Source organism: Homalodisca vitripennis, chromosome 7, assembly GCF_021130785.1.
Source record: "Homalodisca vitripennis isolate AUS2020 chromosome 7, UT_GWSS_2.1, whole genome shotgun sequence".
Taxonomy (NCBI): Eukaryota; Metazoa; Arthropoda; class Insecta; order Hemiptera; family Cicadellidae; genus Homalodisca; species Homalodisca vitripennis.
This window is the reverse complement of record NC_060213.1, coordinates 87,572,414-87,598,199: the sequence shown is the minus strand read 5'-3', so window position 1 is coordinate 87,598,199 and position 25,786 is coordinate 87,572,414. Positions and strand designations below refer to the sequence as shown.

The 25,786-nt window shown below is 33.0% G+C and overlaps 1 protein-coding gene across 1 annotated transcript; it reads right to left on the bottom strand.

The window, feature by feature from the left end:
- Positions 1–221: 221 nt before the first annotated feature.
- LOC124366798 lies at positions 222–20,547 on the bottom strand. Its single transcript, XM_046823400.1, has 4 exons — positions 20,506–20,547; positions 5,637–5,750; positions 1,764–1,991; positions 222–460 (listed from the first exon to the last, which is right to left on the bottom strand). Exons 1-4 carry the CDS (start codon positions 20,545–20,547, stop codon positions 386–388), a joined length of 459 nt encoding a protein of 152 aa, XP_046679356.1. The 3' UTR covers positions 222–385.
- Between the last annotated feature and the right edge of the window lie 5,239 nt (positions 20,548–25,786).

The following is a 25,786-nucleotide window of genomic DNA, read 5'->3' as shown; positions in this document are numbered from 1 at the left end:
AAATTATTGTTTTGCAGTAGTTCAAAATTGTACGTATAGTATAGTTGAAAACTCCGATGAAATACGCTCTCACTCTAATATTCTAAAATATTTATAAATAGAGAGTTTATACATAGGAAAGGTTTCAGTATCAGTATGTATATAGATTTACATATTTTCAACGTGATAACTTATCAATTTTTTTCAATTTGCCCACAGAATAATTAGTTAAAAGCGTACTGAAGAGCTGATATCACTTAGAATTGAATAAAATTCTACAAACATAATTCCAATCTTTCTTACATTTTATTACATTTATATACAATAAATTACTTATCATTAATTTATATTACATTTTATATTACAAGCAGTCTGTTTCGAGAAGTTCAGTATTCGTAGCCAGGTCTCAAAGTAGTATGAATTTTTGGCAGGCGTTGACTATCTTCTTCCATGCATTTTTACATAAATTTGAAAACTTGCTCTGAAAAAATAGGCATCATATTAGTTTTATAGAGAACATATTTTTTAAATTCTGGAATCTTAGTGGTGACAAAATTTCGATTCAACACATGAAGCAATGTAAAATGCTGTTACATAGCTATACTTTTAGAATAATACATATCACACACACACACACACACACACACACACACACACACACACACACACACACATATTTATTTATTTATTTAAAGATTTCAGTAATGGTGCATGTTACTCCATGAGATTTGGCTGATCAGTTTTATATTAGTCTTATGGGTAACTTATGGGCCAATATAGAACAATATTATGGATAATGAGACAAATTTTGCACAGAAATATGACATAATGACCTAATGGCCCATGGTTTAATAAAATTACCTTGAGCTTGAAACTTTACATACGTCCTCAGTACAGTATTAGCTATTAGGTGACACTTGTTGTATGACACGTGACAATTTTAAAGTTTGGCGATAGCTGATTCATTGGAATCGGAAGTGTTTAGTAAATTAATTATACTGTTAAATTAAAGTTTTTTTATCTTGTGTTTTTACTAGCAATTAAAAAGAAATTATGACAGTACGTAAATAATTTGATTTAAAGAATAAATCCTAAATATCCGTAAAATTATGAAAGAGAATTTGTTGTTAATCTACATTTTTCAATACATCAATACGTATATCATGTCTTTCTGCATTTTATATTATCTCTAGAAAAATTTCATGTAGCTTTTTAAAACATTTTAGTTTTTATTAACGAGGTTAAGTAGACATATGCATATATGTTACGTATGGTGGAAAAAAATTCGATTTAGATGTAATTTTTCATAATTTTAATAATGATGCTTGTTATAAATGGTAAACATCATCCTCATGAAAGCGAGTAACAAGGAAAACGAAACACAAGTAGCCCCGTCAAGTGTGCTTTGTAAGTTACTTGATAGACTTAGTTTTACAAATATGTTTCCTAATCCTTGTAATAATATTGCTGATGAACATGCCGATTTCATATACTGTCTTAGTTGCTCCTACATGTTTTAATAAGAATGGGAGTTAAAAGGAATAACAGGCCTTCATTATTTTTATAGATCTCTTAGCAGCTGTCTATATCGTTTGAGGAAATATTGGTGACGTTTATCTCTCTTTATTGCATCTGCCTCCTCCAAAACAAGTTTTATTTCGATTCAATACACTAAACGCCAAGTTATTATTTTATCATGAAGAATTTCTCTCTCCAAATAGTGACCTTACTATAAAGATGATATGTAGATTGTTTACGTTAATTTGACGAAAACAAATACTTACTACAGAAGACGTACTAGACTGGAACTCTAAATTTCTAGTAGGATCAACTGAGTTTTTTCCCTCTGGAAAGGGTAGTGGGGCGGGCAGTGGTATAGAGTAAGGCCAAGAGGATGACAAGGACTCTGGAACTGTAACCGGCCCTGACTGCTTTTTGGGCACTATTTCCAGGATACTCCCCAAATCTGGCTGCACATCTGCATCTAAACTCGGCAGTCCCCATGTGCGTGTCTGTAACATAATTTAAGGTCTAGATTTCAATTAATTTAATCCACAAGGTGGCTTAACCGTATATTGACCGGATTTCAAACATTTGCAATCGTTATATTATAACGATTACGTGTCCAAAATCCTTTTAAACCATCGTAATTCAATAAAAAACTTTAAACGACGAAGTGCATGATCTTGCAAACACAACATAGTACTAAACTATTGTTTAGTGGAACATCTTCTTAGTGGATTTCAATATTAACGATAAAATAGTAAAGTTGCACTAAACTTACTTACTGCATATTATTTCACAAATATTCCTCTTTTACAACTCGAATTTACACAACAAATAACAGTTAATCACATCTTCACACACACCATTTTATGCTGAATACCAAGGTAACAGTCTAACTCTTACGGTATTCCCAGCAACTGATATAAGTGATGGTTACTGGAAGATATTCAAATGTAATGGTCCATTTTAGAAAAATTGGAGTTGAAAATTTCAAGTGCACTGTTTAGAGCCTCTGGAGTAGAAGTGGAACAGTTTCTATCAGCACTGGTGATCTCAAATGTCTACGTAGCGTTTGATAGAGTAGCTCTAACGATTTTAGTAACACGAAATATTTTAGGAATGTGTGGATGAATACTACTTTCAATGTCCGTACCTTTCTCAGCGAAACGCTTATGGCGTAACAGGATGGAGCCATGATATAATTTTCAAACGGATGTAGGCGTTTAGCACTTAATTTGAGTACATAAATAACTTGGAAAAGATTATCGGAGGTGAAACGAAATTTCAACTTGCTTTACGTAAAGGACACATTTCTAGTTCAAAACTGTATTTAAAATACCTACTTGAATTTGCTTTGTTGCTCTGATTTTGAAAATAGATGCATATGATTATCACCGAAGCCTACTCCGATGAAAACCCGTTTACTTGATCTGATATTTTTCCAGTGACATAGTTGAATTTGACTTGTTACCCACAAAAAAACAGTAGCAGTCGTGGGACTGCCGATAGAAGTGAAAACGGAACTATTAAGTTGAGAGTAATTAAAACTATATGCAAAAATTATATGAAATTTTTTATGTTTTATTTATTAGTTACATATGATGGGTTAAACAAATCATGAACAAAATATAAATACAAAGTGGTTGAAAAAATAATTTATATACAATTATCTTAACAATATCTTAATAAAAAGTTCAATGCAATCATTATACTTGTTGTAATTGCTCAATATTAATAGTTAGTTAAACATAGAATACAAGTGAGTAAACACCGAGTGAACAACAGTGGTTTGAACACCGTTGTAAATAATACAGTTATTGCTACGGATAAAGTATATAATTGCAATAACAATTAAACCCACAATATTTTTAAAACTAATAAATTAGTTAAATTAACTTGGTTCTTTCGTAAAGGTATTTTTATTGCACAATAAACTAATTTATTGAGTTAATACGGTATCAGTGAGCCAATGCGCCAACTACAGTTCCGGCAGAAACATTCACTCATCACTTCATACGCTACTACAGGCTAAACTAAACTTCCAATAAAAAAATGATAAATAAAAAAAAAAATATTCATCTATTTTCAAATTTTGACTGACCAAAAAATAAAAAAAATCCTCGCTTACTACTTTTTTCTTGTCATTGTAAACGCTATGTAAAATGTAAACAATAATCAAAATTATTTCGAAATTTTTTTACTATTTAAAAATGTAACCAATAGATTGCCAATATTAAGAGCTTTAATTTGACGCATCTTACAGAATTGTACGACATTGGCTTCACTTTTAAATCGCGAGAGGAAGCCGTAAAGGTCACTGATTTTCGCAGTCTGTTTTCATACTCCGCCGGGACAGTTTTAACACAGCGAGACTGACTTTTTCATGCAGGTTAGTATCATTAGCATGTCGGTGACGCGAACCGAGGATTTTACCCTCTACCAAAACGCTCAACGCGCCTAAAGAAGTTTTCACTTCAAAAATGTATACGCGCGTAGGACTGAGAAGTATAATTTACCTTGTTGCCCTGCTCAAGAAAATATATCTATATCCTTTTTTTCACTTATGAGGAAATTCCTTATTGCATTTAGTCCTAAAAGGTCCTTTGTGCTGCTTCTGCAGTCACAAGATTGATCTCGCGTCTTCCCCCTCCACTCCACATTGTGAAGTATTAAGCTAATGCACATCGTAGACCCGAGAACCACATGTAATCCTGTAAGGTTATGGTTAGGGACATTTCCTGTTATGATCCCATGCATTACATCACTTTGGAAGAGGGGTGACATAATTTCAACTATTTTCAGCCAAGCGGGAGGAGAATATTCGAAGTTGGAGGAGGAGAAGTGTAATGTTTATACGTTAAACACAACTAATATTAGGAGAGCCCAACCCATTTTAACATTCATTCTCCACAGTAAACTAGACTTGTAAAAGAACTCTTTTTACCCATGTATCTTGTAATTTGTGGCTAATTATGTGGCACCCCTGAAAATTAATTGGATTTCCCAAATTTAAGTGACATATCGACTTATCTATACTTAGGTTGTAATAGTTTGTATAAACCACCCAGAACCACCCGGAAGTGAACCCTCCAGGGGTAAGAATGTATATATATATATATATATATATATATATATATATATATATAAAACGTGTAAACCTTGTGTACACTGATTAAAATATTGTTAATTAAATTAAACTTTATAAAATGTTTATTAAAATGATCCCATATAACAAAGTAATATAATAATGAAATAATGTTTTTTCCACAAGAGCACTCGTGAGTGAAAACAAATGACATACTAAGAACTACACTGCCACTGTGTCTAGTAGTCAGGCAGTGTTATGACCTATTCAACATAAATAGAAACTGTTGAATCCAGCTTTTTGATTATTACTGATAGGTGCAACTTCACAGTCACAAGTATAAAAGGACCCAACAGAGCATTACTAAATAGTTGTATACAAATCGGCTGCCTTTTATTTTTTTTTTGAACCCTAAAATCAGTAGAGCTGTGTTCCAAGTTTCAAATCACTAGGACCTATCAACGAGTTATCGCACAGTGGGTAGACGAAGGGTTACAAAGACAGATGGACCACTCTTTTACCTTAAAATCAACAGCGTTCCTCCTATACCTGAAGGAATCATGTACCAATATTATGGAGCAGAAGAGCAAACAGTCACATATACATATGGTTCTCAGTTAAAATAATTCAATACTTTTAAGTATTTAAAGAGTTTCCTAAAGCTACATTTCAGCTTTTATGAGCTACATTCTGATCCGGGAATTATGTTGAAGAATTCTTTGATTTTCACTGAAAGTTTGATTTTAATTGTTTATTTAACGTTAAAAATGTGTTTAATATAACTTTAAAGATCATTGTTAGTATTAGTTTACATTGATTCATCCTCGCCAAGAAGTTTACGTTATGTTATGCTAAAAAGTTTAAAATTCCAACTGACTGTTAATAAAAACATTTAAAAACCATTGAGAGTAATGGATAAAAAGTATTATATATTTCATTCTAGTTTTAGTATTAGTTTATATTAATAATAAATAATTACCCAGGGTATGCTTTAAAAGTTATATAAACTTATATCATGCAATAAAGTAAATGAACATGAACACTACTCATAAAGACTAACACTTACAACATAGAAGAGGAGCAAAAATAAGGTGGTTATACTCATGTTTTTCCTGGCCTTGAGTGGCAGAATGCAGTTCTTATCAGAACTTTCTTTCACACGTGCGCAACTATTTGTGTCCTTGGCAGTCCAAACATATATAATCACAGGAGTCCACAATTTCTTGGATTTATCATCGTTATGAAGAATGTGCTTATGACTTTCATTTTGAAGAGATACCACATAACATTTATAAGAACCATTTGAAAAAAATATGATAGGAAAGTATTATTTTATAATTAATTTAATTTAAGATTTTAATTGACAATTAGTCAAATAACGAAATAGAAATATTAATTTCATTCATTTTATAAATTCCAACGTCAAGGTTTTGTAAAGTGTGACTCTTCTGGTTTCAATTACTGGAAATAAGTAAGTAAGCACTGTACATTTTAAATCATTAATTAAATAAGACAAATTGGATTGTCTGTGATTTTAAGCCACCCAAAATAGCCTAACAACTTAGAACTTGTTTTAGTTATTATTTTATCATTTGTTTACATTAGGTTAGATATTTTTAGTTATTTTGGTTTTCTTCGGTTAGTTTTTAACAGAAGCACAACTACACGTAACTTCAAGAGAAAATACATACCATTCAATAGTTTCGTCAGTTTAAGTAAGTTTTGTCATCACTACTGTTTTAAACATTTTTTATTCAATAAAAATGTCTTAAACATTTTTTGCGTGAATCTAGTTTTAAGAGGAAACTGATTCTATTCGTTATTTTACGTTATTTTCTGACATTCTAGCGTTAGTTTAGGTCATTTTCTATTTTAATACTATTATAATGTCTTAATTTTATGTGGGAGAATATTTAATGGTATCCCAAAAACCACGTCACTATCAGCAAGCACTATGTTTTTCATTTCATTCCATTTCAAAAAGATTTTATTTTACAATATTTACAAACTTTACAATAGATTTATACAAAACAAAAACAACAAACAATATAAAACCATCGACCTTGAAATATTTACAAACTTAAAAATAATTAAATAATAATATAATCTTCAAAACAAACTAAAAGTAAACTAAAAAAAAAAAACTCGATAATTGTGAAATAAAAGAGAGCATTTAATAGCCAAAATCCCGATGAAGGATGCTCATCAGATTAAACTAACATAATAAAACTAAACTCAAAGAAGGAATGAAACCGGTACATAAATAATATATTAATAAGAAAACCATACAAAATTGTATAAAACAACTCATGGACGTAAAAATAAAAAGATTAATTGGAATTATAAAAGGTGATAAAAACGAACTAAAATGTACACATTATTTATTATTCGTTCAAGAATTTTCAGAAAGCACTCGCAATTATCCAACAAAAGTAAAAACATTTTTAAACTTTTTTAAAAACGATTTAATGGTGCTAAATGATCTAATTTAATGGAAATAAGATTAAAAAATCCTGGAGCATTAAAAGTAAAAAAGGTTTGAAAACAGTTAGATTAGGTTTTGGATCCGGAACAAGCAAGCTTCTGAAATTATATCTCATATTACGCATGAATTACGTATCAATACCTTATATACGTAAAGATTTCGCAAGGGGAGTATTTTTAAAATAAAAAATAGTGGCTAGGAATGATTGGTTTTATTTGGTTTAGTAATAATGCGGATAAAGGAGTTTTGAAATATAATGATAGAATACAGCGTAGATATATAAGTAGCTCTCCGGCATACAACTTAGTCTGGAGTGTAATAAAGCGTGGTAAACATTCAGTAGCAAGCTTGGAGGACATACATCACGCAACCTATAAAAGCTTCTCAAACTTCAATGAATTTATATGACCTTTCCAAGATAAATCTGAGTCAATGGTAAGCCCAAGGTATTTGTATCTGTCCACTTTTTCAATCTTTTTACAATCACAAACGTTACTCGCAGAGCACGTAAAATTATGACAATATACATCATATTCAAAGTTCCTTGTTCCTCGTAAGTTAAATATCATGAGTTTAGTTTTGTCACTTAGGAGCATTGCATGTTTTTTAAACCAAAAATTTAAAACTTTTAAGTCATCATTCATTTGTCTACGAATAGTTTCCAAATTGTAATTAGAATACGTCAGTGCTGTATCATCTGCATAAGCTGCCAATTTACCATTTAATTATCCATTACATAGGTCAGGAAAAGAATTGGACCCAGAACTGAACCTTGAGGCACACTGCATTCAACTGTTTCAAAATCACTGTATACTTTCCCTATTCTCACATACTGCTTTCTATCTTTTAAATAACTTCCAAACCATTTGTGGGGTAGACCTCTCACACGCGCTAACCATAACTTTTCTAATAATATCTTATGATGAAATGTATCAAAAGCCTTTTTTATACTATATAAATCAATATACTGTATAAAGCTATACATTTTTTGCCATCATTGATACCATCATAGATATTCTCAAACAAGCGAACAAAGCATCTTCTGTATTCATTATTTCTCTAAATCCCAATTGTTTTTTGCTTAGATAGCCACACATTTTAAAGAAATCAATTAATCTTTTTATTATTATTTTTTCAAATACTTTAACGAACACAGAAAGCAACGAGATAGGTCTATAGCAATTACTTTTTTCTCTACTTCCACGTTTAACCAGGGGAATTACAACTGATACTTTTAGGCAACATGGAAATTCACCTTCTAACATGCTTCGATTGAATAAATCTGTCATAATTGGAACTGTATGTTTATGAAATATCTTTAAATTTAACTGCTAATGTTATCGTTTCCAGTCGAATTATTTTTTTTGAAAGATTTTATGGTTTTCAAAACTTCAAATTCAGTTGTCGCAGTAAAAAATAAAGAATTTGTTATTTTTGTCAGTTTAAACATTACTTTATGTCATTTTTCCTTTAGGTCAATGTCAGTTACTCTTGTATAGATCAATCTCACTCAAGCTGTCGATAAATTATATAAAAGTAACGTCGATACATGTAATACAAAATGAATTTTAAGGTTGTTTATGTGATTTACCTAAAAAATTGCTCAATGCGTTTTAATAAAATAGATGTACATTGTAGTTCTCATTTTATAAAATATTTAAAGTATATAAATAACTAAATATAAATATTTAAATTTTACCTAAGAATATTTGTAACAACATATATTTACAGGGTGGCGCAACATATATGTCAGTTTCCCCATAAATTGGGATAAATTGTTTCAATAGTCCTGGTATCAACATTAAGTTGGCAGCAAAACAGAGTAAGGTCATTCATTGCTGTCTCTTCCAGTGGCTAGTGTAAAGTGACGGTTTTTGCATCTGTTATTTGTTTGTGTGTGTTTTTAAAATTTTTACAATGCAACAATGAGTTTACATCCTTTATTTGTGGTGGAAGCATAATAAAAACACTGCTATATTAATTTAAGAATTTAGTGGTAAATATCCAGATGTCACGGATACCCAATCGATAGTATATGCGGAAGTTGAATAAGAAATTTGAAAATACATGAAGCGTTTTGAATTGCCCGAATTGTGATCGTCCACGATCAATTTGCAACGAAGAAAACCTGCAGACAGTTGCTCAAAGCTTTTGTAGCCAATCCCGGTAAATCGACTCGTAAGGCATCTACTGAACTAGATAGAAATACCTCTGGGCTACGCCTCACAGGTCTTAAATTAGAACAACTCCCATCTTGGTCTTTAAAGTTTTGGAATATTAATTTTTAAATCCTGTCAAATTTAACCAACTGTTTGGTATAAATAATTTTTTTATGACAGCTCAACGCTATTTTTAATTAATTTAACCACTATTGTAATCGCTAGCTTTTTTGTGAAAGCATATTGGTAGGTGTTTATTTATTGTCCATACTATTAATACAATAAACTGTAAACGATTTACCTTCTAACATAGGACAAAGCTAACATTTAATTGTATTTACGGTTTTATAATCTTAAATGTTTTTTTTTTTTCGGTGTAATAAAACGTGAAGTGGGACCTACTTCATTTGTGTGGCTCGTCTTAGATTTGAGTGCCCATTACAGTTTTATTTTAAAATTCGTGATCAAGCGTTCTACCAGTTAAATAGACCACTCTAACGACTGTGAGTGAGTGTGTTAACTACGACGAACTCGATGTTCAATCAGGTGAACAACAGCGGCCTACCAGCGCCATGTCGGACATTCCGAGGCTTTATCTACCACCAATCCTGTTGTCACTGACGACGTAACGGAATCCTGCATCGGACCTATTTACGTGGATAACATCAAGAGATGGTATTCTCATGATGGAGTGTTATATAACACGAGAAAAGGAGACTTCCAGGCCCGCTCCTTACACAGAGAGTTTCTAGTAAACACTAAACAGTTTAAAACTACAGGATTATCCAAATATACTTATCCGACAACAACATCTCATTTTACAATAGATGTCTTCCGGGTGCACAGCTCATGAAATATTTATATATCTGGCCTTCCGTTTGATTTCTCAGATGTGTAAACGCAGGACTCTCACTGACTTACAGTAGGTAATGTATTATATATTTAAGCTGAGAAGTAGATGAGGTGAAACAACGCTTTGGATCTCCCTTCTCCCTGATACTGAACGTGACTTGGAACTAACTCAAAAACCTAGTGGACTATACTCAATAACTACATTTTTTATGTAAGTGTTAAGATTAAGGCTTACAAGAAGCTATATAGCTCTATTCCGATGTGTTAACAAATGCCAATAATGTGGCCATGGATATGGACTGAAACCGGCAAGTAACATGTGTTCGTTATGGTGACCCACATGACGGTAGCCAAGGCGCAAAACTGCAAGGACAACACGGGCAAATTGCAATTATAACTACCGAAGTTATTCAGATATTTGTCTGAGAAAAAGCATTCATCTCCCCACATTTACAGACCAGCTGTCTCCGTAGGTACGCTGCATGAACACAAAACTCGAGTTTCAATACCACCAACTGAACTTTATTCCTGCCTATCACACAAAAACATACGGCAAAGTGATTCCAGAATAAGGGAAGAAAATATTGGTCATATAAACTCTGTACCACCATTGCTCGGACATCAGGACATATCGGAGCGCGTAGCCCCAAACCACCGTCTGGACTACCTTAACGCTGATCTATCTACTGTACCGTTTTACTGGCACATGAGGGGTTAGCTTTGAAATTTAAGTTTTGTGAAGGTTCAAAAAGGAAACGAAAATCTTCTGAAATTAATAAAGTTCTAACTAAAATAAAACTTCTTCTTGAAAATAATCACTGGATTTAAAATAAAAATAAAAATTTCTTGATGACTTTTATGTTCAAACTTGCAATATATTCGTCACTCAAAAAGATGTAAAAAGTTCTCACAGCTTGTCTTTTATTCAAAATTCAAAACTTTCACACTCTAATCTGATCTGGCAATTCTTCACTTTAATTTATCTTCAAAATCCAATTTTATTCTGTTACTAATTTCTTTACTTTACTTTAAATATCAAAAATATTTGTATTATAAAAATTCTTCTGTGTTAGAGAATTAAATTGCTGAAAGCATCTGTAACAACCACAAAACTCTTTTTAGTATTTTTTACATAAAATTTTATATACATGTGCTCACTGCACCAACAAGTTTTGTATTGCACAGATCAAAAGGTCAAGTTCCTAAATTCCCATTAAATTTAATTTTTAAAATACTTCTTTCCCCAAGATTATTCAAAATAACTAAGAATAAATATTGACTGGACTTCAGTTAAAAAGTTCAATTACCCGCAGGTTCGATGACGATTAGCAAGAAACAACTCTAAACACTTTCAAAGGCTTTATATCGTTACCATTACTACAGATCAACTGAGACGGGAGGTACGGCACGTCTACCTCACCCCACCTCTCAATTTCGTTATCAAACTCTCCCATCTGCGATGCGCGTCTCGCTGATAGAAGGCTTTTTTTGTACTGTCCAGTCCTTATCATTCTTCTGGGCCTACTCCTTCTACCGGTAATCCAGTTACCCCAGAATTACTATTTAATACAATCGGTACACTACGGAGACGTCCCTTCATGACCAGCAGTGTGTAAAAGAGGACAAAATCGTAGATGTAATTTAAAAAACACCGCAGGTAGCCACGAATCTAGCTGACAGGTCCGCGAAAACTCGTACATGGGTTGAAGCTGAATTTAAAAATTACAGTTTTGGGTTGTGCCGTTAATAACACATAAATTCGACGCTTACCCTACTTCACAGAGGATCATCCTCACGTTAATATCCCCCCCCCCTCTGAACTTGCAACCCACTACGATGACTGGCAAAATCACCGGGTCAACGTATTGGATGCAACAGCATTCATTTCAATTAATTGCAATTTAAGCTACTTTCATTGCATTTGATGCTGCACCAGACCTATCATCCGACCATCACCTGTTATTGTCATCCTGGACCGGCCCGGAACTTACCGCCTACCACCTGATAGTCGATCCTGTATGAATGGGTTGACCTCTTTCAACTACTTAGCCAAACGGTTGGTTGCCCCCCTCTCTTCTTTTGAGCTTAACGTGCGAGTTTATTAGCTATATTCTTGCCTCAGGGAAGCTATAAAACACTCCTCCAGACCTAAACTTTCTTGATCAAAGATACCACCTACCTCAACATATTCGTGATGAAGTCTGAAAGAGACGAAGACTGAGAAACATTTAGCAAATGTAGCGATGCCCTAGATAGAAAGAGGTATTTTCCTGCCAGTCTACAACTTTTATGCACCTCATCAAAGAAAATCGGACTAAACCTTGCTATGCTGCAAATAACACAACTGTTTTCGCTGACTGCATACAGGATCAGTTTTGTCAAAATCCAGTTGTGGTTAACCACCAGGCATTCTTTGAAGAAGCTACCAGGACTGTGGACAATAAGGACGACGACCTGCCTGCATGGACAACATCGGATCACCTAAATAAATAATAATAATTTTACTAAATAATATTATTCAAAAACAAACTATTAGCAAGTATATCTTGTACTCTTATTTAAATAATCGCGAGACCTTCATGCAAAATGTAAATACACACCAAACCTAGTGATAAAGTCCAAATTTAGTCCCAAATGATAGTAAATCTGAAGCTGTATTTATTTCTAGAGAAGAGTTAAACTATTTAGGACCTAAGTAAGGAATTTTATTTGTATAACTGTTTAGATTTTTAGTTTCTATTATTATAACTTTGAGATGGAACTTTAAGTTACGGCGTCAGATTCCAGCCTCTGCACTAAAAGGAAGGAGAACTGGAGCTAAACTCAATATTCACATTGAATCAACCACTCGCACCGTAGCTCCGTTGATTGTAGTTAACTCACATATACCCTTTTTCTTTTCACACAGTATAATTTAAATGAATTTGTTGAGATGGATTCCGCATAAGTGTTTAATGCATGTTTAGTTTCAACAAATGTATACTATGCTAGAATTTATTAATATTATTTAAGTTTTCACTGGCATTCTGCGTGTTATTGAAGAAGAATCGTAATTTAACTATTGTAATTGGAAAATTTAATCAATTCTCTCCCTATGTTTATATGTATCTTTACGATTACGTTCTCAATTCTTGACACATCTTTACGAAACTTGGTATGGACGTGTTATAAGTAAATGGCAAGGTAAATTCGTTGTTGGTGTTAATGGGACTAAAGCAAGTGAAACCTCAGGGTGAAAAATATATCCATTTTAACTAATTTTGGCCATTTTATATATTAAAAAACTTTTTAATGGACGTCGACCATGACTGACTATTCAGGATATGTTTTCGGTGTCCATTGTACATTTTTAGAGAAGGGGGCTTTTCCTTAGAGCAAAAGTAATTTTATGAACGAGTAAGCTAAAGACCTTGTGTTGAATGGATTTTAGCAAAAACTGACACAGCTGTTTTATAGAATAAATAATGAAGGATAGCTCTTAATCAGCTTTGTAGTCAAGAAGAAGGAGCACCCGGATGATGAATAATTTATAAAGCTTCTATACTCGTATACTCCTGGTTTGGATGGAGTATAACCAAGAATTATGAGAACGTGTTACAAGTAAACGGAGTGGCCAATTGCACCAAAGGGATAATTTAAATGAAAGCTCAGTGTAAATAGTATTAATCAAGGGTGAATTTTCAGTACCGTGTAGGAAATGAGGATGAGCTATATAGTAAAAGGAATTATAAAAGAAAATCCTCTTTTTCTGCCAAGTGGTTAGATATATTTGAATCAAAGAAGTACTTTTCCTTTACATTTTGTGACAAGAGAAAACCTCCGGGATAAAAAAGGCTTAAACACCACACACACAAACACACACACACACACACACACACACACACACAATATTAAAAAATGTATATTTTAGCTGGTTTGAAAGCTTGATGAGGTATGGCATTATTCACTATGGTGGAACTTTTACAACTTTGCCCAAACCCCTGGTTATGAATCAAAGACATGCTCTTAGAACAATATTTAACATTAAAATGTGGAGAGAATGGGCTTTCTTTTTACTCAAAATAAAATCCTAGCTTTTGGTTAACTTTACCAATATTGAATAATGTTATTCATGAAAAAGAATTTTAGCCTAATCAATATTAAACAAAATAATGGAGTAACTAGGTTGAATCATAATGTAGCATTAGAAGTTCCATTTCTCACAAAAGAGACTAGTAGACATCAATTTTGTTATCTGGCACCAAAAATTCATAACAAGATTTTATCATATAGTGGCCAAAGTGTTATTTTTGATAAAAAAACCTAGAGTAAAGATGAAATTTATAGAATATGTAAAAACCCTGCAAGAAAGTTAATTATTGAAGATTGGTATTTGTAGAGTGTTTGTTTATTAAATATTGTACGTACAATTCATTTTTTAAATTTATTATCTTTAGTTTATTATTTATTTATTGATATTATATAATTAATTGTTTAAGAGATTTGTTTTTTTATTATGTACTATAGTTCTTTTACTGTTATATCGTTTAAAAAGTTTATTGCCTGTTACATAAAGTGTTATTTTTGATAAATATCTAGAGTAAAGTTAAAAGTTATAGAATATGTAAAAACCCTGCAAGATATTTAATGATCAAAGATTGGTATTTATTAAAAGTGAGGGGTTTTTATTCAATATTGTACGTACAATTATTTGTTTATTTACTATCTTTAGTTTATAATTTATTTATTGATTATTATTATATTATTGTTTATCAGATTTGTTATTTATTAAGTACTATAGTTTACTCTCTGTTTATATCATTTAAATAGTTCATTGCCCGGTACATACACATCCTACCACATAATAGTTGTTGTTGTTACGGTAACTTTACGTTTTGTGTGTTGCAAACTTTTTTCTATAGATATGTTGTATTATCTGTTGTCTTATTTAGACAGCTTACTGACTGTTGAATTTTCGTTTAATTTGTTAAATTATTTAATACTCTTTAAGTATAGATAACTTTGAACTCATAAAAAACCGACTGCTAGGATTGAATTTAATATATAACTGTCTGACACCCTGTTATAGATTATTTAGTTTTAATATGTTTAGTAGTCAAAAATGTTATTGATTATCTGCATAACAAATTTTTTTTGTAGGCCTTCTCATGGAATGAGGACTTGATAGCATAAAATGTTTTAAAGTATGCAGTCTGTGGTGAAGAACATAAAAGAAAGGTATTTAACATAATTTGTATAAATTACCAACTGCCCTCCCGCATGCTCTGTTAGGTGTATTGGGAGGATTATAACTGTAAAATGATTGCATTGTGTTTTCTGAATAACATTTTTTTTAACTTGCACACACACACACACACACACACACACACACACACACACACACACATATATATATATATATATATATATATATATAGCGTTTTTAAAACTACATTGGTTGATTTTTTGAAATTAAAACTAAAATTAAATGAAAATGTTGGGAAAGAAATATTGGGATTTAATTTAAATTAGATTGTGAGAATTTAGGATAAAAACGAATATGTAATCCTTTGGCAAGTTAGTTCTGGTAATTTTAAAATATTAGGAAGGCGGTTCACTGCCTTGAATTGATCAGAACTTGTCTTGTTCTGCAGTTACAATAGATCTGAGAAGGCAAGTTCTTGAGTTGAATACGGTTGGGCCAATGAGAGAACGCCGCAGATGTCCTTCAACATGGAAAAAAGGGGAACTATGAAACCGCCAGCTCATACTTTTCGCCCTTCTTTTGGTTATTATCGTGAATTAAGTTGATTACAGTGCGCCGTGTTTCTAAATTTTTTCCGCGAGGGAATTTGAGGTAAGCATTAAATTTATTGTACGTTATATTGAAATAGTCTTCCAGATCTGATATTAAATTAATTGTGATTGTTGTGTTTATAGAAAAAATTAAATTCATAGAAACTACAGAGCAATCTGCATAACTAATTCTCGATGAGCAATAGAGCACAATAGAATCATACAAGTTACATTTGGTTCAAACTTGCAAGAAAAGTGAATTAAAATTGAACTTTGTTAATAACTTTAATTTAAATTTGGAAATTTAGTAATTTATTAATATTTAATAGGAACTGTTTTATTGTGAATTATTTATTGAAAATTAATTGAACTTTAATATTTGTTTGAGAGAGTTGTATATCTGAATTGTACAGACTTGAAAGTTAAGGTACAACTAGTGGAAAGAGAAGTTTTATTTTTTATTTGAATTTTTTGTGAACTTAGAAGTGAACATTTTTATTTGAGTTTGTACTTCCAAGCGGTATTCGATTTTTATCTGAAAACTTTATTATTTTATTTCATAAGAGAGCTCTGATTTTTAGTTTGATATATTTGATTGATATTTTTATTTCTTGCCAAAGGATCTTTTGAAATTACTAAACGGTTTGTCAATTCTTTGTGGAAAATAGAGTGATGAAAATTCTGAAACATTGAACTTATTAATTTGTCAGTTTAAAATAAATCCATTATTTAAATTTATAACTGTGATTTTTATTAAGACAAACCAGAAAATATTTTATAGTTTAAAAATCTAGTAATAAATTTTACTGAATATTCACTCGGAGCTTACTAATAAAAAAATATTTTATATCGTCTTGGATGTCTGAATATTAATATCTACAATCCAAGTCGTTATAATATATATATTAGTACATATTAGTATGTTCAGAGGTTTTCAAGATATCGTTAAAGTTACTTAGTGGATTTTACAGTACGGATAAGCGATATTCAGTGTATCACGAAAATCCGTGATAATTTTAACGACAATTTTAATTCATTTAGATCTTTAAAACTAATTCAACTACTTTTAGGTTCCAATTGCATTATCAGGAAATCTTAGAAACTACTGAATAAATGAATATATTGCGTTGCAAACATGTTCGTTTTACCTTTCAGTTGTTCGCTAAGAATATTTGTTTTGAAAACTTTTCAGTTTACCATAAAAATATAAAAATCATTGCCATATGTCAATGCAAAACCCACTGGCTAAATTATCACGATTTCTCGAAAACAACAGAATGCATTTACATGACATTTGGTACAAGAGTTTGCCTTACTCTTTAGGTGCTCGCTAAGAAACGGGTTTGATCACATTATGGTATAAAATGTTTATATTTATATTTATTCTTCCAACGGAATTACACCAGTAGTACACATAAATATTTTATAAAGATTATAAACGATTAATATCACTAATAAATAATGTAATAATGTAATGCTCACATGTTTGGTAATATAGACAGAAGTATAATGTGGAAAAGCAGCAATATCTATTCCTGTTGAGACAAGATTGCCGCACTATAAAATGTGATGAGAGATTCAAATTTTATTTGAAAATTTAATTTTGTAGTTCCTAATTTTTAGTTACATGTTACGATTTTATGCAATCAGTGCTCATTTCGAATATCATAAAATACTACTGTAACATAACTCACCAATTACGATTTACAAACAATTTAATTAGAGATAAATCTATGCTACCAACCAAAATTGCAAAAATTCATCACTCGACGATTGGAAATAACTTATCAGTATCTACAACTAATTCAAGTAGAGTCATAGTCTGTTGAGTCAACTAAAGTTATTAGTTTGCAGAAAAATTGGTCTTACGACTAATTTAAATGGTTGGAGCCAAATAATTGACAAATCATTTAAAATTAAAATTACTGAACTAACCAGTTTTATGTTAAGGTGGGTTTACACGCTACGATAAATTGCTGCGATGTGGTTTCAGCAATTTATTGTTGCAATCAATCGTGGTTGGGATAACTGTTTAATACACCGATTTATTGCGTCTATATATATTCATTGTAGATCTCGGTTTTGGACATGGAGGAAGTATTGTTGTGCTCAGTGTATGCAGTATTCATAGCGATTAAATTTCGAAAGACGCGAAACCCGAGAAGAAAGTGGAGCCGCCAGTGGTTATTGCAGAAAAGAACATTTTCTCATACCAAACTATTGAGAGAATTGCGAAATAAACCAAATGACTGGCGTAATTATTTAAAGATGGATGAAGATACCGATATTGATTTATTAAGGTTAGTTTCTCCTCTTATTTTGAAAAATGATACGGTTATGAGAATAGCAATATCCCCGCACGAAAGACTCTCAGCTACCTTAAGATTCCTTGCCACTGGAAGAAGCTTGAAGGATATGGAATTTTCTACTGCAATATCGAAACCTGCATTCTGCATTATACCTGAAACTTGTGAGGCTATCTAAAAAGTATTGAAAAAACTCATACAGGTACGTCATTTAACTATTTTTATTTACCTTCAAACATTTATACAATAGATAGACTATATACATGTGTAATACAATGTCAAGTGAATAGTTAAGTAATAGAATAGATTATTGAACTCATGATATTTTAATTATACTCCAAAAAATTTGTAAAAAATGTTGAAGCATTGTTTTCCATTGATTGTATAGGATATACTGTTGGACTAGTAGTGTTCATCGAGTAAGTGGGTTGTTGAGTTTCGAACTGTGGTGATTGTGGTTGTTGAGTATTGGGTTGTAGGGAGTTGGCTTGTTCAGGTTTGTTTTGAGACTTCGGCATTATATTAGTAGGTTTGGCAGCATTAGGTTTCAGAGTTTCGGGGTATTGTGTATGACAGTTTTTGAGTGGAGTGTTAGGCCGTTGAATGTTATTAGAAGGACAAGAACTGTGGTGCTGAGGATAGGGCATCTGAGAATAAAATATTTGATCTGATTGTTGAGGGAATTATGGTGGGTTTGGGAGTGGTGGGTACAATTGTTGAGGATTAAATTGTTGTGATAGACTGATCATTACTTTGTAATCTTTTGTGAGTGTTTCTAGCTCCCCCTCATAAATCACGTCATTCATGAGTTTTCGTGCGAATAGCGACTGGTTTACTTTAAGCGAACGTTGCTTATGGGCTATATACTTTCCAAAAGCATCAAATTCATCATCAGGACGAATCGCTTTCAGCTGCTGTCCCGCTAGCTGAAGCACCTCATCAGTAGAAACTTATAACTAGGTTCTTTTTCCGTTTTTGGCGTGGTACATTTGGTGCTGGTGTCATACTTCTTGATGATGCACTTGCTCTATCCTCACCTGACGTTGGCAGAGACGATGTTGTAATGACTTCCCCTTGATGGTTGAAGTTGTCTAGATTAGTATACTCAGGATCATCATGAAATGTAGAACATGTTTTTATAAAAAATTTTCCTAATACATAAATAATGGAAGACTAGTAATTAGTGAAACAAAATCAAATAAACATAATTTATTTACAATCTCTATCCATTAAAAATTGTATCCAATAAAATCTAAAAACTGTAGCAGATTTAGACCTAATTAATAGTCTATTTATACAATAAAACATGTTTTTACAGATTCCAAAAACAGCAAATGAGTGGTTAAAATTTGCTTCAGCTTTTGAAGAAATGTGGCAATTTCCTCATTGTTTGGGTGCGATAGACGGGAAACATGTATAGATCGTTCCACCACAAGATAGCGGATCTCATTATTACAACTACAAAAAGACACACAGAATAGTTTTGATGGCTGTAGCAAATGCTCATTGTGAATTTATATATTGTGATGTAGGACAAACTGTAGAATATCTGATGGAGGTGTGCTAAATAACACTATTTTCTACGAAAAGCTAATAAATAAGCAATTGAATATACCTCAACCGGAGCCGGTTTCTTTTGATCTTGATTTGGAATATGTTTTTGTTGGGGATGATGCCTTTGCACTGCGACCTGATCTTATTAAGCCTTACAGTCGGGATTCACTTAATAATGAGAGAAGAGTATGCAACTATCGAGGGCACGGCGAGTTATTGAGAACACTTTTAGAATTTTAACATCACGCTTTGGAATATTTAACACCGCACTTAATTTAAAGGTTGAAACAATTGTATCATTAGTTCTTGCGTGCTGTGCTTTGCACAACCTTTTGCGTATAAAATCAGTCACATATACTCCTTTTGAATGTTTTGATAACGAAAATACTCTCGATGGTACTGTTTAGATAGGTGCCAGGTGTAATCCTGATATATTACACAACCTGGAACGACGTTCTGGAGGTCGAGTTTTACAAGAAGTATAGATAATCCGAGAAAATTTCTGTACGTATTTTAACGGGGAGGGATCAGTTCCTTGGGAAGAAAAAGTGCATTGAATGTTTGAAATTAACAGTTAATAGTAAAACGCATTGTGATGAGTCTTTAACTGTTGTAGTAGTTATAACAATTATTTACTTTACTAGGCAACATACTGTTAATTTGAATAATGTATATCAATAATTCATTGATACTTGTTGTATGTATTAATAAACTATTAATTTATTTATGAAAGTTGAATGTTTATGCAATAATTTGGTAACATAACTAGTATTTCTGCTGTTAATAAAAATTAAGTCAACTTACTTCTTGTTGTGTTTCTTCCTCATCATCCTCATCATCGTCCATTGTACTCCTGGTGGGTCTTGCAGAGTCCTGGTCGTTAAAAATTGCAGAAGGTCAAAGTACCACATACTAGGTTTGATTATATCATCTGCACCCGCCCCGTATTTCGACGATCTTTTAACTTTTGTCAATTCTTTTTTATACACCGTACGTAATGCACCAATTTTTTTCACAACAATGTTCCTGTATGCAAGGTCTTTTTATTTCTGTCGGAGTATTCTTTGCTCTTAACGAGCCACAAGCAGGAAAATCTCCTATATAGTTCGATAAATTCACTAAGGAACTATCGAGGGGTTTGAACTGTCATTTGTTATAATATTTGTCCAGAAACAAAACAAAACACCTAGCTCCATTAATCAGACTCAAACTGAGTCACATCGCAGCGATGAATTGGTGCTACCCGTTTACACGTCTCAACTTGTCACCACGGATCTCAGAAATTTATGCAGCTGGCACCAACCAACCAATCCAACACCGATCCCGATAAATCGCTGCGGTGTACCGTTTACACGCACTTATAAGTTGCAGCAATTAGTTGAAACAATTTATCGTAGCGTGTAAACGACTCTTTAGTTTAGTTATTTCCACCGCTAGTGCTGGAAGCAGCAAAGTATCCGGCCGTCATAGCGACGTTTCCAGTCGTCGTAGTCAGGGCCGCCCACGGGGGGGAGCAATGGCGCAAGCTGCGCCATTGAAACAAAAATTGGGGGGCAATGAAAATTTTGGGGGGGAACTTTAAAAAGCGGGTTTCGGATACGTTATTTACAAAGTTTAAAAAATGTACAAGTTTGCAGTAGTTTTAACAAATTAAAGCCGTGAGAGGCAAAAAAATAAATAAAAGCAAATTAAACTTTGCAATTCAAACTAGGCGAATGCAGTAGTTCTATTTTTAGACCAACAGACCCCCGCCCCCGCCTTGCCAAGGTCCTTGTCAAGGGAAGTCCACGCACCTCATCCCTTCCGCGCCGCCCAGTGCTCAGTCAGTCACGCATTGTCTTCAAGTGTAGTGTGTAGTGTGTAAACATAACCTCAACACAACACAATAATTAGTGTCTTTACGAACGTAGTGACCACTTGAATGTAGTGTGTGCGTTTATGTTTCGTTTTGTTATACGAGTTTAGTATTAAGTAGCTACTGTATTTCTGTGATACCTATAACTTTTTCTTTTATAGAATTAAATAATTCCTCGTAAATTAAAAAAGGCATTCAAATATAAGTGTTTGGAACTAATGTGCAATACGGTGCACCGCCATGACAAGTGGCTAGAACACTGTAAAAAGAAACACCTCTATAAGTTCAAAAACAATATTGATATAAAATATAAAATAAAAGAGGAGAAAGAAGGTGATGGACCTTGGATACCCTACATGGGACGTGGAGAACGTTCTACTTTAACTTTTGACGACGAACCTCAACTTCAACTTCTGCACAATTATCGGCTATTGAAAGGTAACAAACCTTTCTAAGTAACAATTAATTAAGGCATTGAAGGCCATAGAAAAGGACAAAGCTTATAAAAGAAGACTAACAAATGATAAAAGACTTCAAAATGCAAGTAAATATTATACTGTATTGAAGAGATGAGGCCTGCCTGAAATGGTGACAAGCTAAATATATGGAAATATTAGCATTTTACATTTACAAACATACTATCAGCCAAATATTAAAGTAGTATTGGTCCAATACGTTATAAGCAAAAGCATCTAATGAAATAAAAATTCTAATACAATTTAGTTTAATAATGTATAAGCCTATTGGTCTATAGAGTTTTTTCTATTTAAAATATCAAGATCGTTTTACTTGTTATTGTTACAGCTTACAACTTTTGCTTTGTCCCTTCAACCCTATTTACACTCTTTGTATGTAGAAAGGAGTAGCTATCTTTAAAAAAAATTTGTCATAATATATTTTACCACTTTAGTATGATATTACCATTTTGAGGTGCCCTGAGACAAAAGATGTTTCTCTAAAAATTATATGGCTTTATGTGTGTTCGTTTATCTCCTGTTCAGTGTAGCAGAATGTGGCATATTATTGATAATAAACTCAAAAACCTTTCTAATTAATCTCTACTTGAAAAAAGGGTTTATAGATTTTACTAAATTTTGACTAGCAGATTATTGATATAAAAGATTACAGTGAAGGCATTTCTCTATATTTAGATTGATGGTACCTGGGCTAGAAGACAATCCACATTCGGAACATCAGCTGTCCAAGACCGCAACGACGAAGAAGTTGAGCTGCAGTGTCACCAAAGAGGAGATGGATCTAAATATACGCCTCTAATACTTGTTCACGATAAATAAATTTAACTTCCAACGTCCTCCATGGAAACTAGCCCTGCCAATGTCAACACCAGAAGAAGAAGACGAATGTTTTAGAAAATATAGAGGACAAACATACTCACAGAGAAGATACCTGAACCTAATACTTTGAACCGAACTTCAATTCTCTACAATCGATCCTACAAATCCAGCATTTTATACAAACAAAAGACTCTCTGCTGAACTAATTAACGAAAGTACTAAAGCTGGAATCGCAAGACCTAAGTATAATAGATTTTCCTTCCTCATCCGGTAGAGAATTCAAACCCAAAAGTTAAAAAAAAGTCTTTTACCCTAATGGAACAACCAAAGATAGGAAGTGGCTTGTTTACAGTAGACATTCTGATGCTGTTTTTTGTTTGCATTGTTTGATATTTGCTTTGCCATCAGAAAGAACAATTAGGGGTACCACAGGTTATAGGGGTTGGACGGATCATAGAGGAGATCGAGATATTGAACTTCACGAAAAAATGAAAAATCCATATTTCTTCTCAAAATTGGTAGATTGCAATGGATATCCAAAAAAAGAGTTGATACTGATTTGAGACTGAGCTAAATGATAAATTAGTCAGTCATCACCGTGAGGTTCTATTGGTCGTTATAGACTGCTGTCGGTATCTGACCGAGGAGATGTTGACTTTTCAAAATAAAGAGTCTCTAAACGGAAAACTAGTAAATTTATTTCGATTGCTTGCTAAGTATAAACCCAGGCGCAAGAGTTTATTTGTAGAAGCTTGATAAGTCGAAAGAAAAATAAAACTAAAACTTGGTTCTAATTTTCTGAGTTACAGAAACATTTATGATTTAATAAATCTCACGAAATAGAATTGTTGTTTCAAGAATTGTGGATCATGTTAATAAAACTAATACGTATTCTATAATTCTTGACTCCACACGAGATGTTAGCAAGAAGGAATGCACAACAGTGCTAATTCGATATGTCGATCACAGAGATACATTCGGAGAAATCAAAGAGAATGTGAAGCCAGAAGAGCGGCTTGTTAAACGTTTTACTAGCGGAGACAGAACTGGCAAAAACTTATCAATTGAGCTATTAAAAACTCTCCAGGAAATTGGATTTGATAAGGAATGGTATGATTGGGCAGAGCATTGATGGTGCGGGAAACATGCGTGGTCCATTTAGTGGGGGTCAAATAATTTGCCCTCAAGGAATGCCCCTAAAGCATTCTACATTTGGTGTTGTTCGCATAGATTTGCCTTAGTTGTCGAAAAAATCAATGGAATTGTGCCCACAAATAAGGAACATGTTCTCAACTCTGCAAGAACTGTACAATTTCATGTCTGGACATAAAAAAGACATCATATTTTCGTAGAGAAGTTAGAAAAAAAGGTCCATGTCAGGCTAGAAAAAAAGCGTTTGAAAAGAGTCAACACGACAAGGTGTTCAAGCAAAAAACGATGCCGTAAAAACCGTTATAACTTACTATGATGTCCTAAGAGAAACCCTGGAAGACATATCTGATAACACTCAATCTGAAAAGGACTGAAGAACATCAGCAAAAGGACTTCTGAAAGCACTATTTGATTATGAATCTGCTGCAGTTATGATCATTGCTGCCGAACTATTCAAAATTCTGTCACCAGTGACTGTTTGTTTACAGTCTAAAATTATTGACTATGGAATGATTCCGACAGTGGTGTGGTGTCTGAAACTATTTCTAAACTCCAATCTATGAGAACCGACGAGTGATGGGACAAATAGGTGGGCAGTATTAATCATTTTGCCCAAGAACACAATCTCAAGAAAACTTCAAAACAAACGAATCCGAAAGAGAAAAAGATTCATGGACGAACTTGCCATTGATGAAATAATATTAGATCCTATGGCAAAACTGAGGACAGAAGTCTTCTTTAAAGTGCTTTGATTCCGTGATCACACAACTACATAATCGTTTTTCCTGAAAGGTCATTAAATTTTGTGCAGCAAATGACTCGTTTTTCTCACGAAAAGCTGCTAAACACTGGGGACGACACACTAAACTCAGAAATTGTCAGTGACCTGTGTGGTTACTATGGATTGGATACCGAGAAACTTTACGAGGAGTTTGATGTTTTTCAGCCAGTTTATACAAAGGCAGCTATCAAAATATTGACCTGTCAGATGTCCTTTCTTCAAAAGATGATAAAATACAAAAATTGCAAGGACTAACCAATGAAGAAGTTGAAGTTGAAACCCAAGATTCTTCTGATGAAACATTGGATTGTACAAGTACAATTGCAAAACAACGATATCTTGATCAATGGATCAATAAGGGCTTTATAAGACCCTATCGCTGTTTATTGAACATATCTGGGTTTCCATATTTGACATCATTGTATCAGATAATTCTCGCCGTGCCAGCAACAAGTTGCTCAGCTGAAAGAGCAATGAGCAAACTTAAAATCGTTAAAAATAGATTGAGAAGCAGTATGAGTGATACCTGGTTGTCTGATATGTTGGTTTGGCATCCGAAAAGGATATTTTACAATCAATTCCAAACAGTGAGATCATATACAAATTTGGCATTTCAAGTGAGAACAGGAAAAAACTGCTGCTTACAAAGGCCATCAAGGGTAATAAAGGGTTAAGTTCATCAAGTTAGTTACCTTTTTGAAACACCTCTAGCCATTTTGACTTTTAATTATAGTACTGTACATTGATTTATTATTTTGTATGGCATATGTGTTGTTTATACATTGTATTAAAGACATTTGACAATAGCTATACTGTATAATTTATACACCCCCATGAATGGTAAATTTTTTTGGGGGGAATGCACCATAGCCTTTGGGGGGGATGGGCACCCCTGGTCGTAGTGACGTGTCCAGCCGTCGTGGCGACGTGTCCAGCCGTCGTGGCGAAGTGTCCAGCCGTCGTGGCGACGTGCCCAGCCGTCGTAGCGACGTGCCCAGCCGT

What these genes read in the sequence shown, in the direction of transcription:
- LOC124366798 (XM_046823400.1), bottom strand. Translation starts at nt 20,547, where the DNA reads ATGGACGATGATGAGGATGATGAGGAAGAAACACAACAAGAA. An exon ending in TTTTGCTCCTCTTCTATGTT is followed by an intron (nt 1,992 to 5,636) that starts GTAAGTGTTAGT and finishes ATTATGTTACAG; the next exon opens with ACACGCACATGGGGACTGCC. An exon ending in AGTCTAGTACGTCTTCTGTA is followed by an intron (nt 461 to 1,763) that starts GTAAGTATTTGT and finishes CTATTTTTTCAG; the next exon opens with AGCAAGTTTTCAAATTTATG.